The sequence below is a fragment of the Mobula birostris genome, chromosome 17 (genome assembly GCF_030028105.1).
Source record: "Mobula birostris isolate sMobBir1 chromosome 17, sMobBir1.hap1, whole genome shotgun sequence".
NCBI lineage: Eukaryota > Metazoa > Chordata > Chondrichthyes > Myliobatiformes > Myliobatidae > Mobula > Mobula birostris.
The window spans coordinates 68,737,077-68,760,929 of NC_092386.1; the positions used below are offsets into that span (position 1 = coordinate 68,737,077).

A 23,853-nucleotide genomic window follows, 5' to 3' on the forward strand; every position below is an offset into this window, starting at 1 on the left:
GTCAAGAGCCTTACCATTAATACTATATTCTGCCACCATATTTCACCTACCAAAATGAATCATCTCACACTTACCTGGGTTGAACTCCATCTGCCACTTCTCAGTCCAGTTTTGCATCCTATCAATGTCCTGCTGTAACCTCTGACAGCCCTCCACACTATCCACAAGACCCCAACCTTTGTGTCATCAGCAAACTTACTAACCCATCACTCCACTTCCTCATCCATAGAAACCATAGAAACTACAGCACAGAAACAGGCCTTTTGGCCCTTCTTGGCTGTGTCGAACCATTTCCTGCACACGGGCCATCTCCCTCCATACACCTCCCATCCATGTACCTGTCCAATTTATTCTTAAATGTTAAAAAAGAACCCGCATTTACCATCTCGTCTGGGAGCTCATTCCATACTCCCACCACTCTCTGTGTGAAGAAGCCCCCGCTAATGTTCCCTTTAAACTTTTCCCCCCTCACCCTTAACCCATGTCCTCTGGTTTTTTTCTCCCCTTGCCTCAGTGGAAAAAGCCTGCTTGCATTCACTCTATCTACACCCATCATAATTTTACATACCTCTATCAAATCTCCCCTAATTCTTCTACGCTCCAGGGAATAAAGTCCTAACCTATTCAACCTTTCTCTGTAACTGAGTTTCTCAAGTCCCGGCAACATCCTTGTAAACCTTCTCTGCACTCTTTCAACCTTATTTATATCCTTCCTGTAATTTGGTGACCAAAACTGAACACAATACTCCAGATTTGGCCTCACCAATGCCTTATACAACCTCATCATAACATTCCAGCTCTTATACTCAATACTTTGATTAATAAAGGCCAATGTACCAAAAGCTCTCTTTATGACCCTATCTACCTGTGAACCTGTGATGCCACTTTTAGGGAATTTTGTATCTGTATTCCCAGATCCCTCTGTTCCACTGCACTCCTCAGTGCCTTACCATTAACCCTGTATGTTCTACCTTGGTTTGTCCTTCCAACGTGCAATACCTCACATGTGTCAGTATTAAACTCCATCTGCCATTTTTCAGCCCATTTTTCCAACTGGTCCAAGTCCCTCTGCAGGCTCTGAAAACCTTCCTCACTGTCTACTGCACCTCCAATCTTTGTATCATCAGCAAACTTGCTGATCCAATTTACCACATTATCATCCAGATCATTGATATAGATGACAAATAACAATAGACCCAGCACTGATCCCTGTGGCACACCACTAGTCACAGGCCTCCACTCAGAGAAGCAATTCTATACCACCACTCTCTGGCTTCTTCCATTGAGCCAATGTCTAATCCAATTTACCACCTCTCCATGTATACCTAGCGACTGAATTTTCCTAACTAATCTCCCAGGCGGGACCTTGTCAAAGGCCTGACTGAAGTCCATGTAGACAATATCCACTGCCTTCCCTTCATCCACTTTCCTGGTAACCACCTCGAAAAACTCCAATAGATTGGTCAAACATGACCTACCACGCACAAAGCCATGTTGGCTCTCCCTAATAAGTCCCTGTCTATCCAAATGCTTGTAGATTCTGTCTCTTAGTACTCCCTCCAATAACTTACCTACTACCGACGTTAAACTTACTGGCCTATAATTTCCTGGATTACTTTTCGATCCTTTCTTAAACAATGGAACAACATGAGCCAGTCTCCAATCCTCCGGCACCTCACCTGTAGACAGCGACATTTTAAATATTTCTGCCAGGGCCCCTGCAATTTCAACACTAGTCTCCTTCAAGGTCCGAGGGAACACCCTGTCAGATCCTGGGGATTTATCCACTTTAATTTTCCTCAAGACAGCAAGGACCTCCTCCTTTTTGATCTGTACAGTTTCCATGATCTCACTACTTGTTTCCCTTAATTCCATAGACTTCATGCCAGTTTCTTTAGTAAATACAGACACAAAAAACCTATTTAAGATCTCCCCAATTTCCTTTGGTTCCGCTCATAGCCGACCACTCTGATCTTCAAGAGGACCAATTTTATCCCTTACAATCCTTTTGCTCTTAATCCAGGTGCATTGTAATTCCATCTTAAGTAATAGTTTTACATTTGCCATTACTCAAGCTGCACTTCATCAACCTGTCATTACCTTACAATTTGAGATAGATAGGTTCTTGATTAGCAAGGGCATTAAAAGGGTATGGGGTGAAGGCAGGGGAGTGGGGATGACTGGAAGAAATTGGATCAGCCCATGATTGAATAGCGGAGTAGACTCGATGGGCCAGATGATCTACTTCTGCCCTTATATCTTATGGTCTTATAATTAGATGTAATTTTAGGCAGTGGTCTCCATTTTCTTCTATCCATACATGGGATTTCATCCTTATTTGCAGAACAGAATTAAATCTTCATGTCTGATTGTCTCAGAACAAATTTTAGTAAGCCACCTTTTTGAAATGCTGCAAACTATCAAAGTACTCCCAGAGTCCTTCCTGTTGCTGTTCAAGATCATTTCAAGCTTACGGCAAACTAGTAGAAAGGGATTGTCTAATTTAGCTGCTCTCATCAGTGTCAAGAGAGATATTGTTTAAATTATTTCACAGTCTTCTGTTATCGGAAGTGCAGGTAGTCCTTGGTTATGACTGGCTTCTATACCTGAGAATAGTTTGTAACCTGACCTGTTCACAAGTTGAAAGTACACAAAAACAGTACGTGGGAGAGGATCTCAGAAATGGCTATGAAAGGAGATGGGCTGCAGTGTGGCTGCCAGCTGGCCTCACTGTCTCCGTACACTGGAATACCATGTTTCCACAGCCGATGCCTGCACCCTCATAGATCATTAGATACACCCAACCAGTTTCCCAAACAGGGTGCTCACAAACCACGTGACCATAACCATTGTACTAAATAGTTTCTGATCACTTTAGGATCTTCCCTTAATTTCTACAGCGCTAGGCGTTTTATAGGAATCTGTAAATCATCCATAAAAATGCATGAACTGTTAAAGACCAGTAACTACCTCCAGACTAGTATCCAATGCATGCTTGGTTCTCAGTTACTTTTATCGATAGAACCGATTATTTAAAGCTTACCTGCAAAAGACAATCTTTCTCCTGTAGATGATTAGAAAGCTTATTAACTTCTGCTTGAATTTCCTTATTTTCTGGAGTAGTGGATTCAGTTAGCGTCTTATCTTTCGAAGCAAAAATTTGTTTCTCAAGGCTCGTGTCCATTTTACTAAGTTCTTCATCTCTTCTTTTCTCCATTTTAAGCTGTTAGCCAAAACTTACATGTTTACAATCTTATACAAAGTAGAAAGTTATCTGCAACACCATTAAATTGTCACACAACATGTCTGTCCTGAGTTAAAATCAGAAATTAAGATATGGACCAGAAACGAATGGAGGAAAAAGAGGAATGTTAAATGATTTTCCACATAAATAACATTCACACTTCAATCTTACTTTTTTAAATGAGACTTAAAATGAAAATGTACAATTTGAGCATTTCAGCCAGTGTGATTTTCTGTAAGATGCTAAAGACACAAGGAATTAACAAGTTCATGCAATTTTGATTGAGTTGTCATTTCAGTTAACTTGCATTCCCCATCATGACTAAAAGTCGATACATTTCTTAAATAAATTATTAAAAATAACTTGAATGATTTTAATCAATCAGTAGTCTCAAAAAGGGAATGATATTGGCACTTGAGAAAAATTAATATGCATAACCATGGGGAAAAGGAGTAAAAGGGAGGAAGATTGCTGTCTCAAGAAATCTATGTGGCAAACAGTTTCTCCCATCAATGCAAAGAATTTTCCACTAAAATATTTGCTGAGAATGACCACATTTATTTTGTTAGGAAGCATACAATAATACAATGCTACACAGAAGCAGATAACACATTCTGATTAGAATTTGTTTTTACAAGAGCCATACACTACTAATTTAGACAGCTGTATCTGCCAAAGATGGGTGAAGATGATAAAGTTGGTTACCAAATTAGTTTAATGGTTATAGTGTGCTTCAAAATTGAAAAAGGGGTACACAGCCCATCTAGCCCATGCCAATCTGATCTTCGACCAAGTCCCACCGAACTGAACCTGGACTACAGCCCCCCATGCCCCTCATATCCATGCACCTATACAAACTTCTCTCAAATTTTGCAATCAAGCCATCAGTCACTTCTGCACCACCCTCTGAGTGAATTAGTTCCCCTTAGGTAGCCCTTAAATATTTCACTTTTCAGCCTTAATCTGTGATCTCCAGTTCTAGTCTCATCCAATATCATTGGGAAAAGCCTGGTCATCTTATTGATACCTCTCATACTCTACGGACAACCCATGCTCTTCCAACCTTTCCTTACAGCTCATACCCTTCAAGCAGCATCCCAGTGAAACATCTTCGGCTCCATTTGACTTAGCTGCCTGTAGTTAAGCACTGGCTATGTTGGGGAAGTGAATTTTGTCTGGATAACTGCCCAAATTGGGTTGTTGGGGTGGGTGGGGGGGGCGCGGGGAGAGGACTTTTCCCCGTGCAGGCAATAAAAAAAGAACCTGATAAATCTTTCAAAACAACAAAGCAGGAACTCTCCCAAGAGCATGTCAATCATTACAGGAGGATTCCAATGTAGTCACAAGAACCTTTGATAGGGCGAGACAGAATAGACATGGAAACGATGTTTACTATAATGGGCAAGTCTAGGACTAGAGCACACGGCATCAGAATACGTGAGCATCCCATGCAGCCGAGTTCTAAAATACATTAAAGATATAAAGACTCTTCATTCCAGGGAACTTGTTAAGTATGACTCACCACCTCAGAACTTTCTGGCAGGACTTTTTTCATTACTTCTTGTTCTGCTTTGATACATTTCAGCTTCTCGTGAAGTTCATCCCTTTCCTTTAGCAAACAGGATTTTTCATCCTCCAGCTGCTTGATCCGTTGATTGAATTCTTTTTCCTGAATTTCTACCTCTTCCTCTTTGGAAATACGGGATCTCAGCCTTTCAATCTCAGCAAGCAACATGTCACGCTGAGATACTGTGTGCTGACGTTCCTCCTCTTGCTTTTGTGTCTAATTTGAAAATTGATCAACATTGCTAGATTAAACAAAGTGTAAATGAAGTTTTTACATTACTTTAAGATATTAGATGAATTAATGTAAGACTCAAGTTGTATGTTAATCATTCATATTTTTTAAACAAACTCCTGTATTTTTCATACTGTCTGGTGGCTAGTCCCCACTTATTGGCAAAAAGAGTATAGCAGTTAGACTATTGGCTATATTAGCACATTAGCCATGTGATGTAATTGTGCAAGCATTGGTGGGTTAACAATGATCTAAGGAATTTTCTCACATTTCAATTATAAAGGTGATGGATTTTTCAGAGGTGCCATCTTTTTTTCTCTGTTCAATCATCTGCTTTGCTTTATATCCATTTCTGCTTTGTTCCTCAGCTCTTTACTTAGTTTGCTTGGTATTTGTATATTTGTTTAAACTTTAAAATAAACGATGGTAAAGAATCAAGACTGATTGCCATTTTTGACTCCCAGAAGAACCCTGAGGATCAGAAAATAACATGGTTCTGACAATATGGTGCTTGAATGCAGGTCAGTTACTTGAAGAAAACTGGACAAAGAAAGAAAGTTTTAAGTGTGCATCAGGAAGGTAAGGCAGCTTCCTCTATTCCTTATTTGTTCGAGAATAAATATCTTCAGTACATCATTTAAAGGGAGTTTAAAAGTGAGCAGAGGCTGTATTTCATTTTGCTTGTGGCAGATACGATTAAAATTTTCATGGTCGTGCAACCCGGGAGGCCGGTATAAATTATCAGAGAAACCCAGAAGCTGATATACATTGTTGGACAAGAGCCCGATAAAAGTTCTAAAATATTGGATGAATAAATTTGCTTTGTGGTTATAACCTGATATTATAGTCACAACAGGGTTATGTGATTTTTGACATCTAAAAGTGCAGAGTACTCCTGAAGATCGAATTTAATACAACAGCCAAAGTTTTGAAACGGACTGGTCAATTCCTTCCTCAAATTCCCAGCTCAGAGGGAACAGTCAACTGAAATCTTATGAGTTTACTTAAGTGATGGATAGAAACTTGTTTCAGTTGGTAAAGTAGTACAGAAGAAATGTGCTATCAGTACTATGTCTAGCGAGGATTGGCTTGTAAGCGATGTTGAAGTGATATATAATATGTTCAGAAATATGTGGTCGGGAACTAAGACGACATTGTGGACGCTAGCGACCTTAACAGAGGCAAAAGTAGTAAGATACAAGAACAGATAGATGTTTTAAAAGGCAAGCATGTTGATTTAGAGGATGTAACCTGTGGACTGTGTCAGCAAGTAAATGATTTAACCAACTGGAAGAAAATTCTCAACAAAGGATTAAAATATCTGAGTTAGTAACACGCTGTACCTTCCTTTAATTAGCAATACGCCTAGTGCTGGTCTTGGCGCAAAGCACAGCTGCGTGAACAAGATGAAGACAGTGAAGGTCATAAATTGCAGGGAGGACCCTGTGGGCTGTCAAGTTTCTGACAATTAAAAAGTGTGTCTGGTTTCCCTTCATCTGTCTGGCACTAACAAAATAGATTATACTTTTGTACATAATATAAGTATTATATATAAGGATATAATGAACCTTTTTTTGAATCATTAGAAAAGACACCATTCAGCCTGGGTTCTCAGCATACTTGCAATAATCTTAAACTTCAAGGATGTTCTAACATCCCATCTGTGTGCGTTATGGGCAGAAGAGAGACGGTCTCTGGCATTTTCATGGTAATTGATAAGATGCACAGGACTGACTTTTTTTTTAAAAAAAGCTTTGACTGATGTAATTGACTGTGTCTTCTTGGGAAGACTTGACGATTGCATCGGTGAATCATTTTTCCCTTATTCATGATAAAGGTACTCTCTAAGTCCAGTGGCCCCCAACCACCGGGCCGCAGACCGGTGCTGGCCGCAAGGCATGTGCTGCCGGGCCACGAGGAAACGATATGATTTGGCGATATGAGTCAGCTGCACCTTTCCTCATTCCGCACTGTTCAGCCCACTGTTGAACTTGAGCGAACGCGAGGTCATGACCTGCGCGTCATCCATGTCAGCGCGGGAAGATCAACTCCTCGAGCTTGCAAATAACGGTTGACTGAAAAGTATGTTTGACATAACATCTCTGCCGGCATTCTGGATCAAAGTCAAGGCTAAATATCCTGAGATAGCCACGAAAGCACTGAAAACGTTGCTTCTATTTCCAACATATCTCTGCAACGAATGCAACGAAAACTAAATTGCGGAATAGACTGGACATAAGGAACCCCCTTCGAGTATCGCTGTCTCCCATCACCCTTTGATGGCACCATCTTGGTGCAGGAAAACAAGCCCAGGGCTTCCACTGATTCAGCGATATTGGTGTTTTGCAATGATTTTATATGTTCATACGGGGAAAATATGTGTTGTGTGTTTAATATCCAAACGTTACTTAAAATGTTATGATGCTACTGACTTATAAGTGACTTATACAACCATATAGCAAATACAGCACGGAAACAGGCTATCTCGGCCCTTCTAGTCCATGCCGAACGCTACTCTCACCTAGTCCCACCGACCTGCACTCACCCCATAACCCTCCATTCCTTTCCTGTCCATATACCTACCCAATTTTTCTTAAATTATAATATTGAACCTGCCTCTACCACTTCAACTGGAAGTTCGTTCAACACTTGCTTCAAGCTCCCGTGTCCTCCCTTGATAATTGACTTATCACTATATTCATGCGAGGAAAATATGCGCTGTGTATTTAATATTAAATTCATTAGATAAACGCTTTTAGAAACGAAATTGAGTGTATTAGCCACTTATCACCTATATTCCGGTTGTGATTAACACTCCCCACCACCCCCCACCGAACAGAATCGCCAAAAACGATTTGTAGAAAAAAAAATCAGCACGTACACACATGCACATACAGGTGCCCGTGCAAGGCTTCACGGTCATTGTAGTCTTTCTTGGGGTAAACACAACGTATTTGACTGCTACTCTTGTCCGTTAGCAACCCTATCCCCCCTGCCGGGTCGTCCAGTCCACAAGAATATTGTCAATATTAAACCGGTCTGCAGTGCAAAAAAGGTTGGGGACTCCTGCTCTCGTCATTTCGAAGTCTATGTGCGATTCAGTAGTGACCAACTTTAATTGAATTTCCTTAGCAAATAAATTTTCCTAACAATTTGACAATGAAGATGGAACCCCTTTCATACAGGGTCAAATGAACTGTCATACACTTGGGAAGTGCTCATGGGGAATATTTAACTTTGAGCTGTAAGGCAAGACTGGTGCAGACAAGGGGCCCGCTTGGTCAGTGACCATCTGAGCTCCTGGAGAGGGGCAAGATAATAGGTGCAAGACAGGGTCCAAGACCCACAGGGAGTCCACTGAAAATTCAAATTAAAGGACAACAGGGACTTTGAAGACTGAGATAAACTCTGGCCAGAAAAGGGTAAGGGAATTGTAATGTGATAGAAAACTAACTAAATTTGATTACAAGTTGACCTAAAACTAACAGATAGGAAATGGAATCACAAATCTGCAGATGATGGATATCCAAGCAACACATACAAAATGCTGGAGAAACTCAGCAGGACAGGCAACATCTATGGAAAAGAGTACAGTTGACTTTGAGCAGAGACCCTTCAGCACAACTGGAGATAAAAACCAGGGAGTCAGATCTAGAAGGTGTGGACAGAAGAAACACAAGGTGATAGATGAACCTGGGAGAGGGGTGGGGTGAAGTAAAGAGCTGGGAAGTTGATTGGTGAATGATACAGGGATGGAGAAGGGGGGAATCTAACAGGAGAGGACAGAAGGAAGAATGGAGGAAAGAAAAAAGGGGACGAGCACCAGAGGGAGGCAAGGAGATAAGGTGAGAGGGGGAAACAGGAATGGGAATCGTAAAGGGGTGGGGGATGGGGGGGCAATTACCGGAGGTTTGAGAAATCGATGTCCATGCCATCAGGTTGTAGGCTACCCAGATGGAACACAAGGTGTTGCTCCTCCAACCTGAGTGTGGCCTCATCGCGACAGTATAGGAGGATATAGATGGACAGTAGATGTGGCCTCTTGTATAACAGTGAGTCATTCAGGGCCCCAAACAGTCCTTCCAGGTGAGGTGACACATCACCTGAGTCTGTTGGGCTCATATACTGTATCAAGTGTTCCCAGTGTAGCCGTTTGGGGGTTTGCTGAAGCGTTGAAGTATGTCAAAATTTCAAAATACCTATTTAAATTCCACCAGCTTGGTGCATTGTAATTCCATCTGAAATAATAGTTTTACATTTGCCATTACTCAAACTGCACTTCATCAACCTGTCGTTACCCTACAATTTGAGATAGATAGGTTCTTGGTTAGCCAGGGCATCAAAGGGTATGGGGTGAACGCAGGGGAGTGGGAATGACCGGAAAAAATTGGATCAGCCCATGATTGAATGGTGGAGTAGACTCGATGGTCTGATTGGCCTACTTCTGCTCTTATATCTTACGGTCTTATAACGAGATGTAATTTTAGGCAGTGGTCTCCATTTCCTTCTATCCATACATGGGATTTCATCCTTATTTGCAGAATAGAATTAAATCTTCATGTCTGATTGTCTCAGAACAAATTTTAGTGAGCCACCTTTCTGAAATGCTGCAAACTATCAAAGTACTCCCAGAGTCCCTCTGTTGCCGTTCAAGATCATTTCAAGCTTACGGCAAACTAGTAGAAAGGAATTGTCTAATTTAGTGGCTCCCATCAGTGACAAGAGAGATAATGTCTAAATAATTTTACCGCCTTCTGTTACAGGAAATACAAGTAGTTCTTGGTTATGACTGGTTTCTATACAGTAGAATGACTTGTAACCTGAACTGTTCACAAGTTGAAAGTACACAAAAACAGTACGTGGGAGAGGATCTCAGAAATGGCTATGAAAGGAGATGGGCCGTAGTGTGAAGAGAGGCTGCCAGCTGGCCTCACTGTCTCCGTACACTGGAATACCATGTTTCCACAGTAGATGCCTGCACCCCCATAACAGTCATCAGATACACCCAGTTTCCCAAACGGGGTGCTCACAGGTCACATGACCATAACCATTCTACTAAACTGCAAATTATCCATAAAAATGTTTGAACTTTAAAAAGCCAGACTAGTATTTTTATTTCTAGGTTACTTTTACCAATAGAACAGTAATGTTTAACGCTTACCTGCAAAAGACTATCTTTCCCCTGTAGATGATTAGAAAGCGTATTAATTTCTGCTTGAATTTCCTCATTTTCTGGAGTAATGGATTCAGTTAGTGTCTTGTCCTTCAAAGCAACAATGTGTTTCTCAAGGCTCATGTCCATTTTAGTAAGTTCTTCATCTCTTCTTTCCTCCATCTTAAGCTGTTGCCAAAACTTATACATTTACAACCTCATTCAAACACCATTAAGTCGTCACTAAATATTTCTATCCGGAGTTAAAAATCAGAACTTAATACATGGGCCACAATCTCATGACTCGAGGGGAAAAAAGGAATGTTAAATAATTTTGCACTTATTGGATATTTCAGTATCATAGAAGCTTGTGGCCAAATTCAAACATATTAATTTGGATAGTCAAGGTTATAGTAATTTCCATAGAAACATTTGAAAAGATTTACAGGTGCATTTCATATATAGCGGTCAACTTTTTTTAAAATGAGGCTTAAAATGAAAATGTACACTTTGAGCATTATTTCAGCAGGTGTGATTCTCTGTAAACTGAAGTCACAAGAAATTAATAACCAAAATCACATGAACTTATGAGTTATTCATGATTTCAGTTAGCTTGCATTGCCCAACATGACTGAAGTCGATACATTTCCTGACTAATTTATTAAAAATAACTTGAATTATTTTGGTCAATCAGTAGTTTCAAAAAGGGAATGATATTGGCACTTGTGGGAAAATAATATGCACAACCAATGAGGAAAAGGAGTAAAGGGAGGAAGATTGCTGTCTCAAGAAATCTATGTGGCAAACAGTTCCACCCATCAGTGCAAAGAATTTTCTGCTAAAATATTTGCTAGGAATGACCTTTTATTTTGGGAGGAAGCATACAATAATGCAATGCTACACAGAAGCAGATAATACATTCTGATTAAAATTAGTTTTTATAAGAGCCATACACTCCTAATTTAGACGACTGTGTCTGCCAAAGATGGGTGAAGAAGATAAAGTAGGTTACAAAATTGGTTTAGTGGTTATTGAGTGCTCCAAAATTGAAAAAGGCCATACCCAGTGCAGGGAATAAACTAGAACCTGATAAACCTTTCAAAACAACAAAGCAGGAACTCTCCCAAGAGCATGTCAATCATTACAGGAGGATTCCAATGTAGTCACAAGTCCTTTGAAAGGGCAAGATAGACTGGACATGGAAACAATGTTTACTATAGTGGGCGAGTCCAGGACTAGAGGGCACATCAGAATACAGGAACATCCCATGCTGCTGAGTTCCAAAATACATTCAGACATAAAGACTCCTCATTACAGCGAACTTGTTAAGCATTACTCACCACCTCAGAGCTTTCTGGCAGGACTTTTTTCATTTCTTCTTGTTCTGCTTTGATACATTTCAGCTTCTCGTGAAGTTCATCCCTTTCCTTTAGCAAACAGGATTTTTCATCCTCCAGCTGCTGGATCCGTAGATTGAATTCTTTTTCCTGAATTTCTACCTCCTCCTCTTTGAAAACACGGGATCTCAGTCTTTCGATCTCAGCAAGCAACATGTCACGCTGAGATACCGTGTGCTGAAGTTCCTCCTCTTGCTTTTGTGCCTAATTTGAAAATTGATCAATATTGCTAGATTAAACAAAGTGTAAATGAAGATTTTTCCTATTGGAGGAAACTATTTTTAATTACTTTTTATAAGATATTAGATGAATTAATGCAAGACTCAAGTTGTAGTTTAATCATTCATATATTTTTTTAAACAAACTCTTGTATTTTTCATAGTGTCTGGTGGCTAGTCCCCACCTACTGGCAGAAAGGTATAGCAGTTAGACTAATGGTTTATCATCTTTCTCATTGGCAATATTAGCACATGACCCATGTGATGTAATTGTGCAAGCATTGGTGGGTTAATAGCAACACTCACAACACACTGGAGGAACTCAGCAGGTCGGGCAGCATCCGTGGAAACGATCAGTCAACGTTTCGGGCCAGAACCCTTTGACAGGACTGAAGGGGGAAGGAGCAGAGGCCCTATAAAGAAGGTGTGGGGAGGTTGGGAAGGGGAAGGCTGGTAGGTGCCAGGTGAAAAACCAGTAAGGGGAAAGATTAAGGGGTAGGGGAGGGGAAGGAGGGAGGGGTGGGCAGGAAAGGTGAAGGAGGAATATGGGAAAGCACAATGGGGAGTAGAAGGAAGTAGAACCATGAGGAAGATGATAGGCAGCTGGGGGAGGGGGCAAAGTGAAACTAGGTTGGGGGAAGGGAGGGGGAGGGAATAACCGGAAGTTGGAGAATTCAATGTTCATACCAAGGGGCTGGAGACTACCCAGACGGTATATGAAGTGTTGCTCCTCCAACCTGAGTTTGGCTTCATCATGGCAGTAGAGGAGGCCATGTATGGACATATCCGAATGGGAATGTGAAGCAGAGTTCAAGTGCGTGGTAACTGGGAGATCCTGTCTGTTGTGGCGGACGGAGCAGAGGTGCTCAACGAAACGGTCCCCCAATCTGCGTCGGGTCTCACCGATGTAGAGGAGGCCACACCGAGAGCACCGGATGCAATAGATGACCCCAACAGACTCACAAGTGAAGTGTTGCCTCACCTGGAAGGACTGTTTGGGGCCCTGAATGGTGGCAAGAGAGGAGGTGTAGGGACAGGTGCAGCACTTATGCTTACAGGGATAAGTGCTGAGTGGGAGATCTGTGGGGAGGGACGTGTGGACCAGGGAGTCACTGAGAGAACGTAGCGGAGGGGACCACTTCGTCAAGCACCTCTGCTCCGTCTGCCACAACAGACAGGATCTCTCGGTTGCCACCCACTTCAACTCTGCTTCACATTCCCATTCGAATATGTCCATACATGGCCTCCTCTACTGCCATGATGAGGCTAAACTCAGGTTGGACGAGCAACACCTCATATACCGTCTGGGTAGTCTCCAGCCCCTTGGTATGAACATAGAATTCTCCAACTGCTGGTAATTCCCTCCCCCTATCCCTATGTCACTCTGCCCCCTCCCCCAGCTGCCCGTCACCACCCCCATGGTTCTGCCTCCTTCTACTACCCATTGTGTTTTCTCTTATTCCTTCTTCACCTTTCCTGCCTATCACCTCCCTGCCTCCCCTCCCCCATCCCTTTATCTTTCCCCTTACTGGGTTTTCCACCTGGAACCTACCAGCCTTCTCCTTCCCACCCACCCCCCACCTTCTTTATAGGGCCTCTGCCCCTTCCCTCTTCAGTCCTGACGAAGTGTTCCGGCCCGAAACGTTGACTGATCGTTTCCACGGGTGCTGCCTGACCTGCTAAATTCCTCCGGCGTGTTGAGTGTTGCTTTGACCCCAGCATCTGCAGAGTATTTTGTGTTTATGGTGAGTTAATAATTATCTAAGGAATTTTCTCTCACCTCGATTACAAAGGTGATGGAGTCATCACAGGCACCATCTTTTTCACTTTTTATCATCTTTGCTTTACATTCATTTTGGCAATGTTTCTCAGCAATTTACTTCGTCTGCTTACTATACCTTTGTTTAAACTTTAAAATAAATGGTGTTAAGAATTAAGACTGCTCGCCATTCTTGACACCCAGAAGAGTCCAAAGGATCAGAAAATAACGGTGAACTGACACCATGTTCCTTAGTTGAATCTATAAATGTCAGGCTAACTAGACTAAAACAGGTTGACCATTTCAAATTTCATGATGCACATCAGTTATTAGAACCCCATTTCCAATTTTGAAGTTCATTAAAGACCCAAAGATACAGGTAATTTATTAAAAATGACTCACCACCTCAGAATTTTCTTGCAGGACTTTTTTCATTTCACCTTGTTCTGCTTTGATAACTTTCAGCGTCTCCTGGAGTTCATCCCTTTCCTTTATCAAACATGATTTTTCATCCTCCATCTGCTGGAACTGCTGATAGAATTCTTTTTCCCGAATTTCTACCTCCTCCTCTTTGGAAACACGAGATCTCAGCCTTTCAATCTCAGCAAGCAACATGTCACGCTGAGATACTGTGTGCTGAAGTTCCTCCGCTTGCTTTTGTGCCTAATTTGAAAATTGATCAATATTGCTAGATTACGCTAAATGTAAATGAAGATTTTTCCCATTGGAGGAAACCACTTTTTTTATGATTTTTTAAATAAGATATTAGATGAATTAATGCAAGACTGAAGTTGTAGTTTAATCATTTATATATTTTTTAAACAAACTCTTGTATTTTTCGTAGTGTCTGGTGGCTAGTCCCCACTTACTGGCAGAAAGGTATAGCAGTTAGACTAATGGTTTGTCATCTTTCTCATTGCCTATACAGGTGTCCCCCGCTTTTCGAACGTTCACTTTACGAAACCTCGCTGTTACGAAAGACCTACATTAGTTAACTGTTTTTGCTCCTAGAACGTGTTTTCACTGTTACGAAAAAAGGCAGCGTGTACCCTGAGCAGCCAAGGTCCTCCCCCGGAACTGCATTCTAGCCAGCATTGCTTAAACACATGCCTGTGAGCAGCCATTAGCAAGATGAGTTCTAAGGTATCGGAAAAGCCTAAAAGAGCTCGTAAGGGTGTTACACTTAGCGCAAAACTAGACATAATTAAGCGTTTCGATCGTGGTGAACAAAGTAAGGACAAAGTGAGTTTGGCTTGTGGAAGTTGACTAAAATGATGTTGAAGAGGTTTTGGCATCTCATGACCAAGAACTGATAGATGAAGAGCTGATGCAATTGGAAGAGGAAAGGATAACAATCGAAACCAAATGCAGAAGCTAATGGACCGAAAGCGAAGTCGTCCAGCGACTGAACGAGAAGCAACTGCATGAAATTTTCGCTGCAATGAATGCACAAAATTATGCCTTTAATTTTGAAAGGGTACGTAGGTTTAGGGTATATTTGCAAGATGGCTTGAGTGCTTACAAAGAACTGTATGATAGAAAAATGCGCGAGGCTAAGCAGTCAAGCGTACTGTCGTTTTTCAAGCCTTCCACATCAGCCACAGCAGACGACGAACCTCGACCTTCGACATCGAGGCCGGCAGACATAGAAGCTGACCTGCCTGCCCTGATGGAAACAGATAACGATGAGATGACACCCCAGTGTCCCACCACCCCAACACATTGCCATGGAGAATGCAGCGGTAGCCGGGACGCACCCAACACATCTTTAAGAAAAAAGCCGAAATAAACAAGCTAATTAATTAGGTGCCGCCTGGCACGTAAAAGTCGGCCCAGATTAGAGGCGATTGCGTCACCTCTGATCCTGGCTGACATTTACGTGCCGGGCAGCACTTAATTAATTAGCTTGTTTATTTCGGCTTTTTTCTTAAAGATGTGCTGGGTGCGTCCCGGCTACCGCTGAACCCCTGCATGCTTCGCGGATCGGTATCGGTCCGTGGACTGGAGGTGGGGTACCACTGCACCACCCCAACCTCCGATGACTCAGCCTAACACACCATCAGTGTGCTCAGCACTGTCCTCTCGATTCTGGTAAGTGATACTACACTGTACGTACATTATCTCTATATAGTCTGTGTATTTTTATATGTTATTTGGTATGATTCGGCAGCTTCATAGCTTAAAGGTTACTGGAGAGAGTGTTTCTGCCCAGAGAGCATGCGTGAAATTTTCGCTACGGAGAACAGTGCGGCAATGATTGTAGAAAAGTATTTCTACTTTATATAGGCAGCGTATTTATCATATCATTTCTGCTTTTACTATATGTTACTGTTATTTTATGTTTTAAGTGTTATTTGGCATGATTTGGTAGGTTATTTTTTGGGTCTACGAACGCTCACAAATTTTTTTCCATATAAATAAATGGTAATTGCTCCTTCACTTTACGACATTCCGGCTTACAATCCATTTCATAGGAATGCTCTACCTTTGGATGGTGGGGGAAACCTGTATTAGCACATTACCCATGCGATTGTGCAAGCATTGGTGGGTTAATAATTATCTAAGGAATTTTCTCTCACCTCGATTACAAAGGTGATGGAGTTATCACGGGCACCATCTTTTTCCACTTTTTATCATCTTTGCTTTACATTCATTTTGCAATGTTTCTCAGCAATTTACTTCGTCCGCTTACTATACGTTTGTTTAAACTTTAAAATAAATGATGTTAAGAATTAAGACTGCTCGCCATTCTTGACACCCAGAAGAGTCCAAAGGATCAGAAAATAACGGTGAACTGACACCATGTTCCTTACTTGAATCTATAAATGCCAGGCTAACTAGACTAAAACAGGCTGACCATTTCAAATCTCATGACGTACATCAGAGATTAGAACCCCATTTCCAATTTTCAAGTTCATTAAACACCCAAAGACTACAGGTAATTTGTTAAAAATGACTCACCACCTCAGAAGTTTCTTGCAGGACTTTTTTCATTTCATCTTGTTCTGCTTTGATAACTTCCAGCGTCTTCTGGAGTTCATCCCTTTCCTTTATCAAACATGATTTTTCATCCTCCAGCTGCTGGAACTGCTGATTTAATTCTTTTTCACGAATTTCTACCTCCTCCTCTTTGGAAACATGGGATCTCAGCCTTTCAATCTCAGCAAGCACCATGTCACGCTGAGATACTGTGTGCTGAAGTTCCTCCGCTTGCTTTTGTGCCTAATTTGAAAATTGATCAATATTGCTAGATTAAACAAAGTGTAAATGAAGATTTTTCCTATTGGAGGAAACCATTAATTACTTTTTATAAGATATTAGATGAATTAATGCAAGACTCAAGTTGTAGTTTAATCATTTATATTTTTTTTAAACAAACTCTTGTATTTTTCATAGTGTCTGGTGGTTAGTCCCCACTTACTGGCAGAAAGGTATAGCAGTTAGACTAAAGGTTAATCATCTTTCTCATTGGCAATATTAGCACATTACCCATGCGATTGTGCAAGCATTGGTGGGTTAATAATTATCTAAGGAATTTTCTCTCACCTCAATTACAAAGGTGATGGAGTTATCACAGGCACCATCTTTTTCACTTTTTATCATTTTTGCTTTACATTCATTTTGGCAATGTTTCTCAGCAATTTACTTCGTCTGCTTACTATACGTTTGTTTAAACTTTAAAATAAATGATGTTAAGAATTACGACTGCTTGCCATTCTTGACACTCAGAAGAGTCCAAAGAATCAGAAAATAACAGTGAACTGACACCATGTTCATTAGTTGAATCTATAAATGTCAGGCTAACTAGACTAAAACACGCTGACCATTTCAAATTTCATGATGTACATCAGTGATTAGAACCCCATTTCCAATTCTGAAGTTCATTAAAGGCCCAAAGATACAGGTAATTTGTTAAAAATGACTCACCACCTCAGAATTTTCTTGCAGGACTTTTTTCATTTCATCTTGCTCTGCTTTGATAACTTTCAGCGTCTTCTGGAGTTCATCCCTTTCCTTTATCAAACATGATTTTTCATCCTCCAGCTGCTGGAACTGCTGATAGAATTCTTTTTCCCGAATTTCTACCTCCTCCTCTTTGGAAACACGAGATCTCAGCCTTTCAATCTCAGCAAGCAACATGTCACGCTGAGATACTGTGTGCTGAAGTTCCTCTGCTTGCTTTTGTGCCTGATTTGAAAATTGATCAATATTGCTAGATTACACAAAATGTAAATGATTTTTCTCATTGGAGGAAACCACTTGTTTAATTACTTTTTATAAGATATTAGAAGAATTAATGCAAGACTCAAACTATCATTTAATCATTTATATCTTTTAATAAACTCATGTATTTTTCACAGCACATGGTGGTTCATCCCCAATTCCTGGCAAAACGAGATCTAGCAGTTAAATTAAGGGTTTATCATCTTTTTCATTTTTCATTGGCTGAGTATAGTAGTTGTGCAACCATTGACAGTTTTATAAATATCTAATGGCTTTTCTCATATCTCAATTATAAATGTGATGGATTTTTCAAAGCACCATTTTTCTTCTTTTGATCTTTGCCTTCTTTACTTTTCATTCACCTCAGTTCTTTGCTTAGTTTGCTTGGTATCTGTCATCATCGTCAGGTGCCGTGCCCAGTTTGAGCTTTGACAGCCATGGGCCACACACTCCTGTTTCAGGTCAAGTGGATCAACTCATTGGTATTCATTTCCAGTTCTCTGGCTGCTGTCTCCATCATCATTTGTCTTTGCTTTCCTCTTGCTTTCTTCCCTTCAATCTTTCCCATAATTACCATGCATTCTAACTCCTCTTTCCTTATCACATGTCCAATGAAGTCACATTGCCTTTTCATGATCTCATACATTATTTCTCTTATTATGCTTGCTCTGTCATGACATCCTCATTAGATATTCATTTCGTCCATGATATTCTTTGTATCCTCCTCAAAAACCACATCTCTGCTACTTCAATTCCTTTCTTCATGTTACTAGATATTGTCCAACATTCTAAGCCATATAACATAACTGGATAAACATAACATTTCAGTGCTCTGCGGCATGTTGTCATGCCTAGTTCAGTTTGGTATCTGTACATTTGTTAACACTTTAAAATAAACGATTAAGAATTAAGACTGATTGCCGTTCTTGACTCCCAGATTCCAGAGGATCAGAAAAATAACAGTTCTGACAATTTGGTGCTCAAACGTGGGACGATTACTTGAAGAAAACTGGACAAAGAAAGGAAGTTTTAAGCATGCATCAGAGAGGTAAGACAGCTTCCTCTGCTCCTTATTTGTCCGAGAATAAACATCTTCAGTACATCATTTAAAGGGAGTGCAAGATTGAGTGGAGGAGGTATTTTACTTTACCTGTGATAGATACAATTAAATTTTCATGATTGGGAGGCCAGTATAAATTACCAGAGAAACCCAGAGGCTAATATAAATTGTCAGACAACAGCCCAATAAAAGTTCTAAAATATTGGATGAATAAATTTGCTTTGTGGTTTTATCGTATTATAGATTTTTGATGTCTAAAAGTGAAGCGATCTCCTTAAGATCAAATTTAATACAATGGCGAAAGTTCTGAAACAGACCAGCAAATCCCTTGAATTCCTAGCTCAGGGGGAACAGTTAACTGAAATATTAAAGCGTCAATTGGTAAAGTAGTATGTGCTATCAATACTACGTCTAGTGAGGATTGGCTTACAAATGATGTTGACATGATATATGTGATCAGAAACATGTGGCCGGGAACTAAGTAGACAGGTTGGAAGCTAGTGACCTTAACAGAGCTGCGAAAGCACAAGCATAGTGAGATGCAAGAACAGATAGATACTTTAAAAGGCAAACTCTTTGATTTAGAGGATCAAATCTGTGGACTGTGTCAGCAAGTGAATGATTCAACTAACCAATAAGGAGAAAAGGAAAAACCGTAGCATGCTGAAAAAGCAGTATGAAAAAGATAATAAATCAGCAAAAATGCAGATATCTGTGTTAATGGAGGAGGTGAAAGAACATGCACGTATGTCCATAGTCAGAAGCTCTAACCCGAATTGCAAAGTGAAATGAGGCAACTCCCCAACGTGCAGGAAAGACAGTCAGTGGGCAGAGCAGTTAACTGAGTGGGCAGTGTCAGCAGTGATGTCAATCACGCTGAAAGGCAACCCAACACTGACATGTACCCAGAAACTGCGACACCTTGGGAAATCCAAGGAACCGCAAGATGTTAACAGTGATTTTGTTTACGTTAGAATGCAACCAAAACTGACCTCGAGAACGCCAAAGAATTGCAAAGGGATACTGACTCAATAGAGACCTCCAGTGGCTTAGGTGATGATGACAGCAATGAGGTCATTGCTTTGGCAGCCATGGCAAAACCTGCCCCAGTAAAACCTATGGGAAGAACCTGTAAGAATGATGATTTTATGTATATAAAAAATTGTATCCATATGATAACATTAAAATTTTAGCTACCATGTCAACAACTCAGCAAATAAATCAGCCAGTTGAGGATAGTAAAGGATAAACAGAATTTACCAGATGATTGGGATACAATTAAGAAGTGGTTAGAACAACAATCCCTAACACAGATTGATTGGAAGACAGTGATTGATTGCAAACAAAAAGTTTCAGATGATGTTACTGAATATGAAGACAGCTGTTGGATAGTATGAATCAGCTACTCAGGAGTTCAAGCAATAATGAAGATTGTATGGAAGAATCCAGATATTACTCTCCCAAGTCAACTTCATCAATGTCTTGAAACCAGCTGTTGCCAAAATGATGAAACTGACAAGAGAAAATTGGACTGAAACTGCAGTTTCCTACCACGATCTAGTGCAAACTGCCAAACAAGTGGAGCAAGATATCAAAGTCAGGATACGATTCATACAGATGAACCAACTGTCTACACCTGCTAACCAACAAAAAAATAGAACTGGAATTCAAAGCAATATGTTAATTTATTAGTTAGGAATGAACATGATGTACTCTGTATTTGCTCGATTGTCTAGCCTTCAGGGGACTCAAAACAAATTTGGAAAAGGCACAATTGCAACAAGAGGAAATGATTTACTTCAGGCAGAAATTCTCCCAAGGCAAATGAGAAATCATTGAAGATCGTGCAAAGCTGTTAAATCAGTAAAATCACCTACAACAGTCCAGAAACTTCAATCATTCCTGGTTTGTGCAACTACAACAGAACACGGGTCGATTCATATGCTGAAGTTGCTCAACCCCTCACTAGTCTACTGAAAGGCAGCAAGCACTCTGATGACCCCGTGACTCTTAATGAAGATCACATAGAAGCTTTTCAAACTTTAAAAACAATATTAAGTACCACACTTGCATTGGGAATCCTGGTACAGGAAGACCACTTATCCGTATGTCAACAAGAAGCATAGTTACAGCAGTTTTCACTCATAGAGACCAACAGCAACCTGCCCGTTATTACTCTGCCAAATTGGACAATGTAACCTTAGGATGGGGTTCATGTCTATGAGCAGTGCAAACTTACCTGGCAGTCATGACTGTTTCAAACATCGTTCTGGATCAGACTTTAAATATTTGAAGTCAGTATCAGTGCATACTCTGACTATGAACAGGGCTTCTCAAGTGATATCTGCTCGGTGGTCCAAGTGGTCCACTGTTCTTCAGGCACCTCATATCATCATCCAACAAGTGACATCTGCTGGGTGGTCCAAGTGGTTCACTGTTCTTCAGGCACCTCATATCATCATCCAACAAGTGACATCTGCTGGGTGGTCCAAGTGGTCCACTGTTCTTCAGGCACCTCATAGCATCATCCAACAAGTCCAGCAAATACAGCTACACTGGTTGGTGTCAGTGAATATGGAAGATTATGATTATCATGACTGCAAGAACAATAACATGCCAAGAAGATACAAATCGCCATAAAGAAGTGCCTTTATTGAACCCGATCAGATTCTTCACAGAAAATGAAGCGATGGCCTCAGGAAGCAAGGCTCCTGGTACCTCTACACAACAGGCAGAACTGAAAGCTTTGACTGAAGCCTGTAAGCTGGCAGAAAGATCAGCAAATACCTGCACAGATTCTGGATATGCTTCAGTTCATGACTTTGGAGATTTATGGAAATAAAGAGGGTTCCTTCCAGCTGTGAGAACTCCTGAGAAATTATGGAGGTCGTACAACTGCCATCAGAAGCTGTAGTTTCAAAGCATTTCAGGTCATTCTAAAATGACCACAATGGAAAGCAGTGGAAATGCATTTGCACATTAAACAGCAAAAGAAGGAATAAATAAAAACAGGAAATGGAAGAAAACCCGATAACTGAAACCAAGTTAAACACTGTGTCACAGACAAACATACAAGATATTCAAATGCAAAATCAGTGCTCAAGTGCAGAAAAGTGGTACTGGATGAAGAATGGTGGGTTATTAAACGATGGAGTAGGGAAATAACACTAGTTATAGACTGGTAGCTCCAGTTGAGCTGCTTCCTTATCTGGCACAGCAGATTAACTTCTTAGGACACACAGGAGTGCAAAAGATGGTTGACGGATTCTCCCAGTGGTGATAGAATACAAAAGTCCAGGATGCAAGTTCAACAAACAGTGGAGAGATTATGACATGCCTGAAAACAAACACCGAATCAACAGAGAAGCTATTTCAACTAACTACTCCTGCCCCACCTGAGTGGACTACATTATCTTGTCGAAATGCTAAGGCTATTCAGCTGTCTTACTAATAGTGGACATATTTTCTAAATGGGAGGAAGCCATCCCAGAAAGAAAGGCTACTGCCAAACACACTGCCAAAACTTTCATTAAGGACTATATTCCCAGATAGGGATTGCCATGTCACATTGACCCTGACTAAGGAACACATTTCACTGGAAATGTTTGTCAAGAATTATGTTGGCTGATGAACATTTTCATTGCCCACATCATCCAGAGTCATCAGGACAAGTTGAAAGAATGAATGGCATCATCAAACAACCGCTGACTAAGTGTCACGAGGAGGGAGTACTGTAGCCTACAACTCTTCCTTTGGTTTTATGCAGCATCAAGTCAATCCCAAACAAGGAAACAAAATTGAATCTTGCTGAAGTGGTAATGGAACAATCTATGTTACTACCAGGAGCTCTTGGCTCAGAAAGTCTGATATACAAGTTATGCCAGATAGTTGAGTTGATAATTGTGTAAAACTAACAGAAGCTGTTCAAGTCAACTTCTCAACAGGATTCTGCTGAATGGAGTTGTCCATTGGAAGGAAGACCCCACACATTGATTCCTGGCCAAGAAACCACATAAGGTACTCCTGGGAGCTTGGTGGAATCCTTAAAGTACTGTTGATTACCAATTCAGTAGTTAAGGTAAAAGGTAAAAGTGGATACATCCCAGCCACTGAAAGTGAGCTTAAGTGACTCCAGATTAAGACATACTTTTGTTGCCTCTCAATTTTCAGATGTGATTCTGCCAGATCTCTTATAGAATCAAAGGGTGGACTGTTAGTAGAAAGCGGTAGAGCAGTTAAGCAAATGGTTTATCACCTTTCTCAATTTTCATTGGCTAATTATTAGATTACCCACATGATGAAATTATGCAACCACTGATTGGTTTATAATTATCAAAAGAATTTTGTCTCATCTCAATTATAAAGTTGATTAATTTTTCCAGAGGCACCATCTTTTTCTCTTTTTGTCATTGCCTTCTTAGCTTTACCTTCGTTTCTGCTTTGTTTCTCAATTTACTTATTTTTCATATTATTTGTATGTGTAAGCTTTAAAATAAATCATTGCTAAGAAGTAAGACTGCTCGCCATTCTCGATTCCCTGAAAAAGCCTAACAATCAGAAAAGTAACAGATCTGACACCATGCTCATTAGTTGGTCTTATAGCTGCCACCCTAAACTAAAGTAAAACAGGTTGATAAATTCTAACTTCACAACATATGTCAGTGATTAGAAACCCGATTCCAATTCTGAAATTCATTAAAAGACACAGAATCCAGGTAACTTGTTATATATGACTCACCACCTCAGAATTTTCTTGCAGGACTGTTTTCATTTCACCTTTTTCTGCTTTGATACATTTCAGCATCTCCTGAAGTTCATCCCTTTCTTTTAGCAAACATGATTTTTCATCCTCCAGCTGCTGGAACCGCTGACTGAATTCTTTTTCCTGAAGGTCTACCTCCTCCTCTTTGGAAACACGAGCTCTCAGCGTTTCGATCTCAGCAAGCAACATGTCACGCTGAGATACTGTGTGCTGAAGTTCCTCCTCTTGCTCTTGTGCCT

General features: G+C 40.6%; 1 protein-coding gene across 3 annotated transcripts in view; it reads right to left on the reverse strand.

Annotated features, from left to right (window-relative positions):
- The window catches only part of cenpe (centromere protein E), a 155,599-nt gene that overhangs the window by 34,520 nt on the left and 97,226 nt on the right, over positions 1 to 23,853 (reverse strand). For 2 of the 3 annotated variants that reach the window (XM_072281880.1, XM_072281878.1), the window contains exons 33-40: positions 23,591 to 23,851; positions 17,496 to 17,756; positions 16,530 to 16,790; positions 13,971 to 14,231; positions 11,535 to 11,795; positions 10,204 to 10,383; positions 4,767 to 5,027; positions 3,044 to 3,223 (exon numbers count right to left, since the gene is read on the reverse strand). In XM_072281880.1, the coding sequence (XP_072137981.1) occupies positions 3,044 to 3,223; positions 4,767 to 5,027; positions 10,204 to 10,383; positions 11,535 to 11,795; positions 13,971 to 14,231; positions 16,530 to 16,790; positions 17,496 to 17,756; positions 23,591 to 23,851 (1,926 nt within the window). The remainder of the gene's footprint in view (positions 1 to 3,043; positions 3,224 to 4,766; positions 5,028 to 10,203; positions 10,384 to 11,534; positions 11,796 to 13,970; positions 14,232 to 16,529; positions 16,791 to 17,495; positions 17,757 to 23,590; positions 23,852 to 23,853) is intronic. The other variant, XM_072281879.1, reaches the window with a different exon arrangement.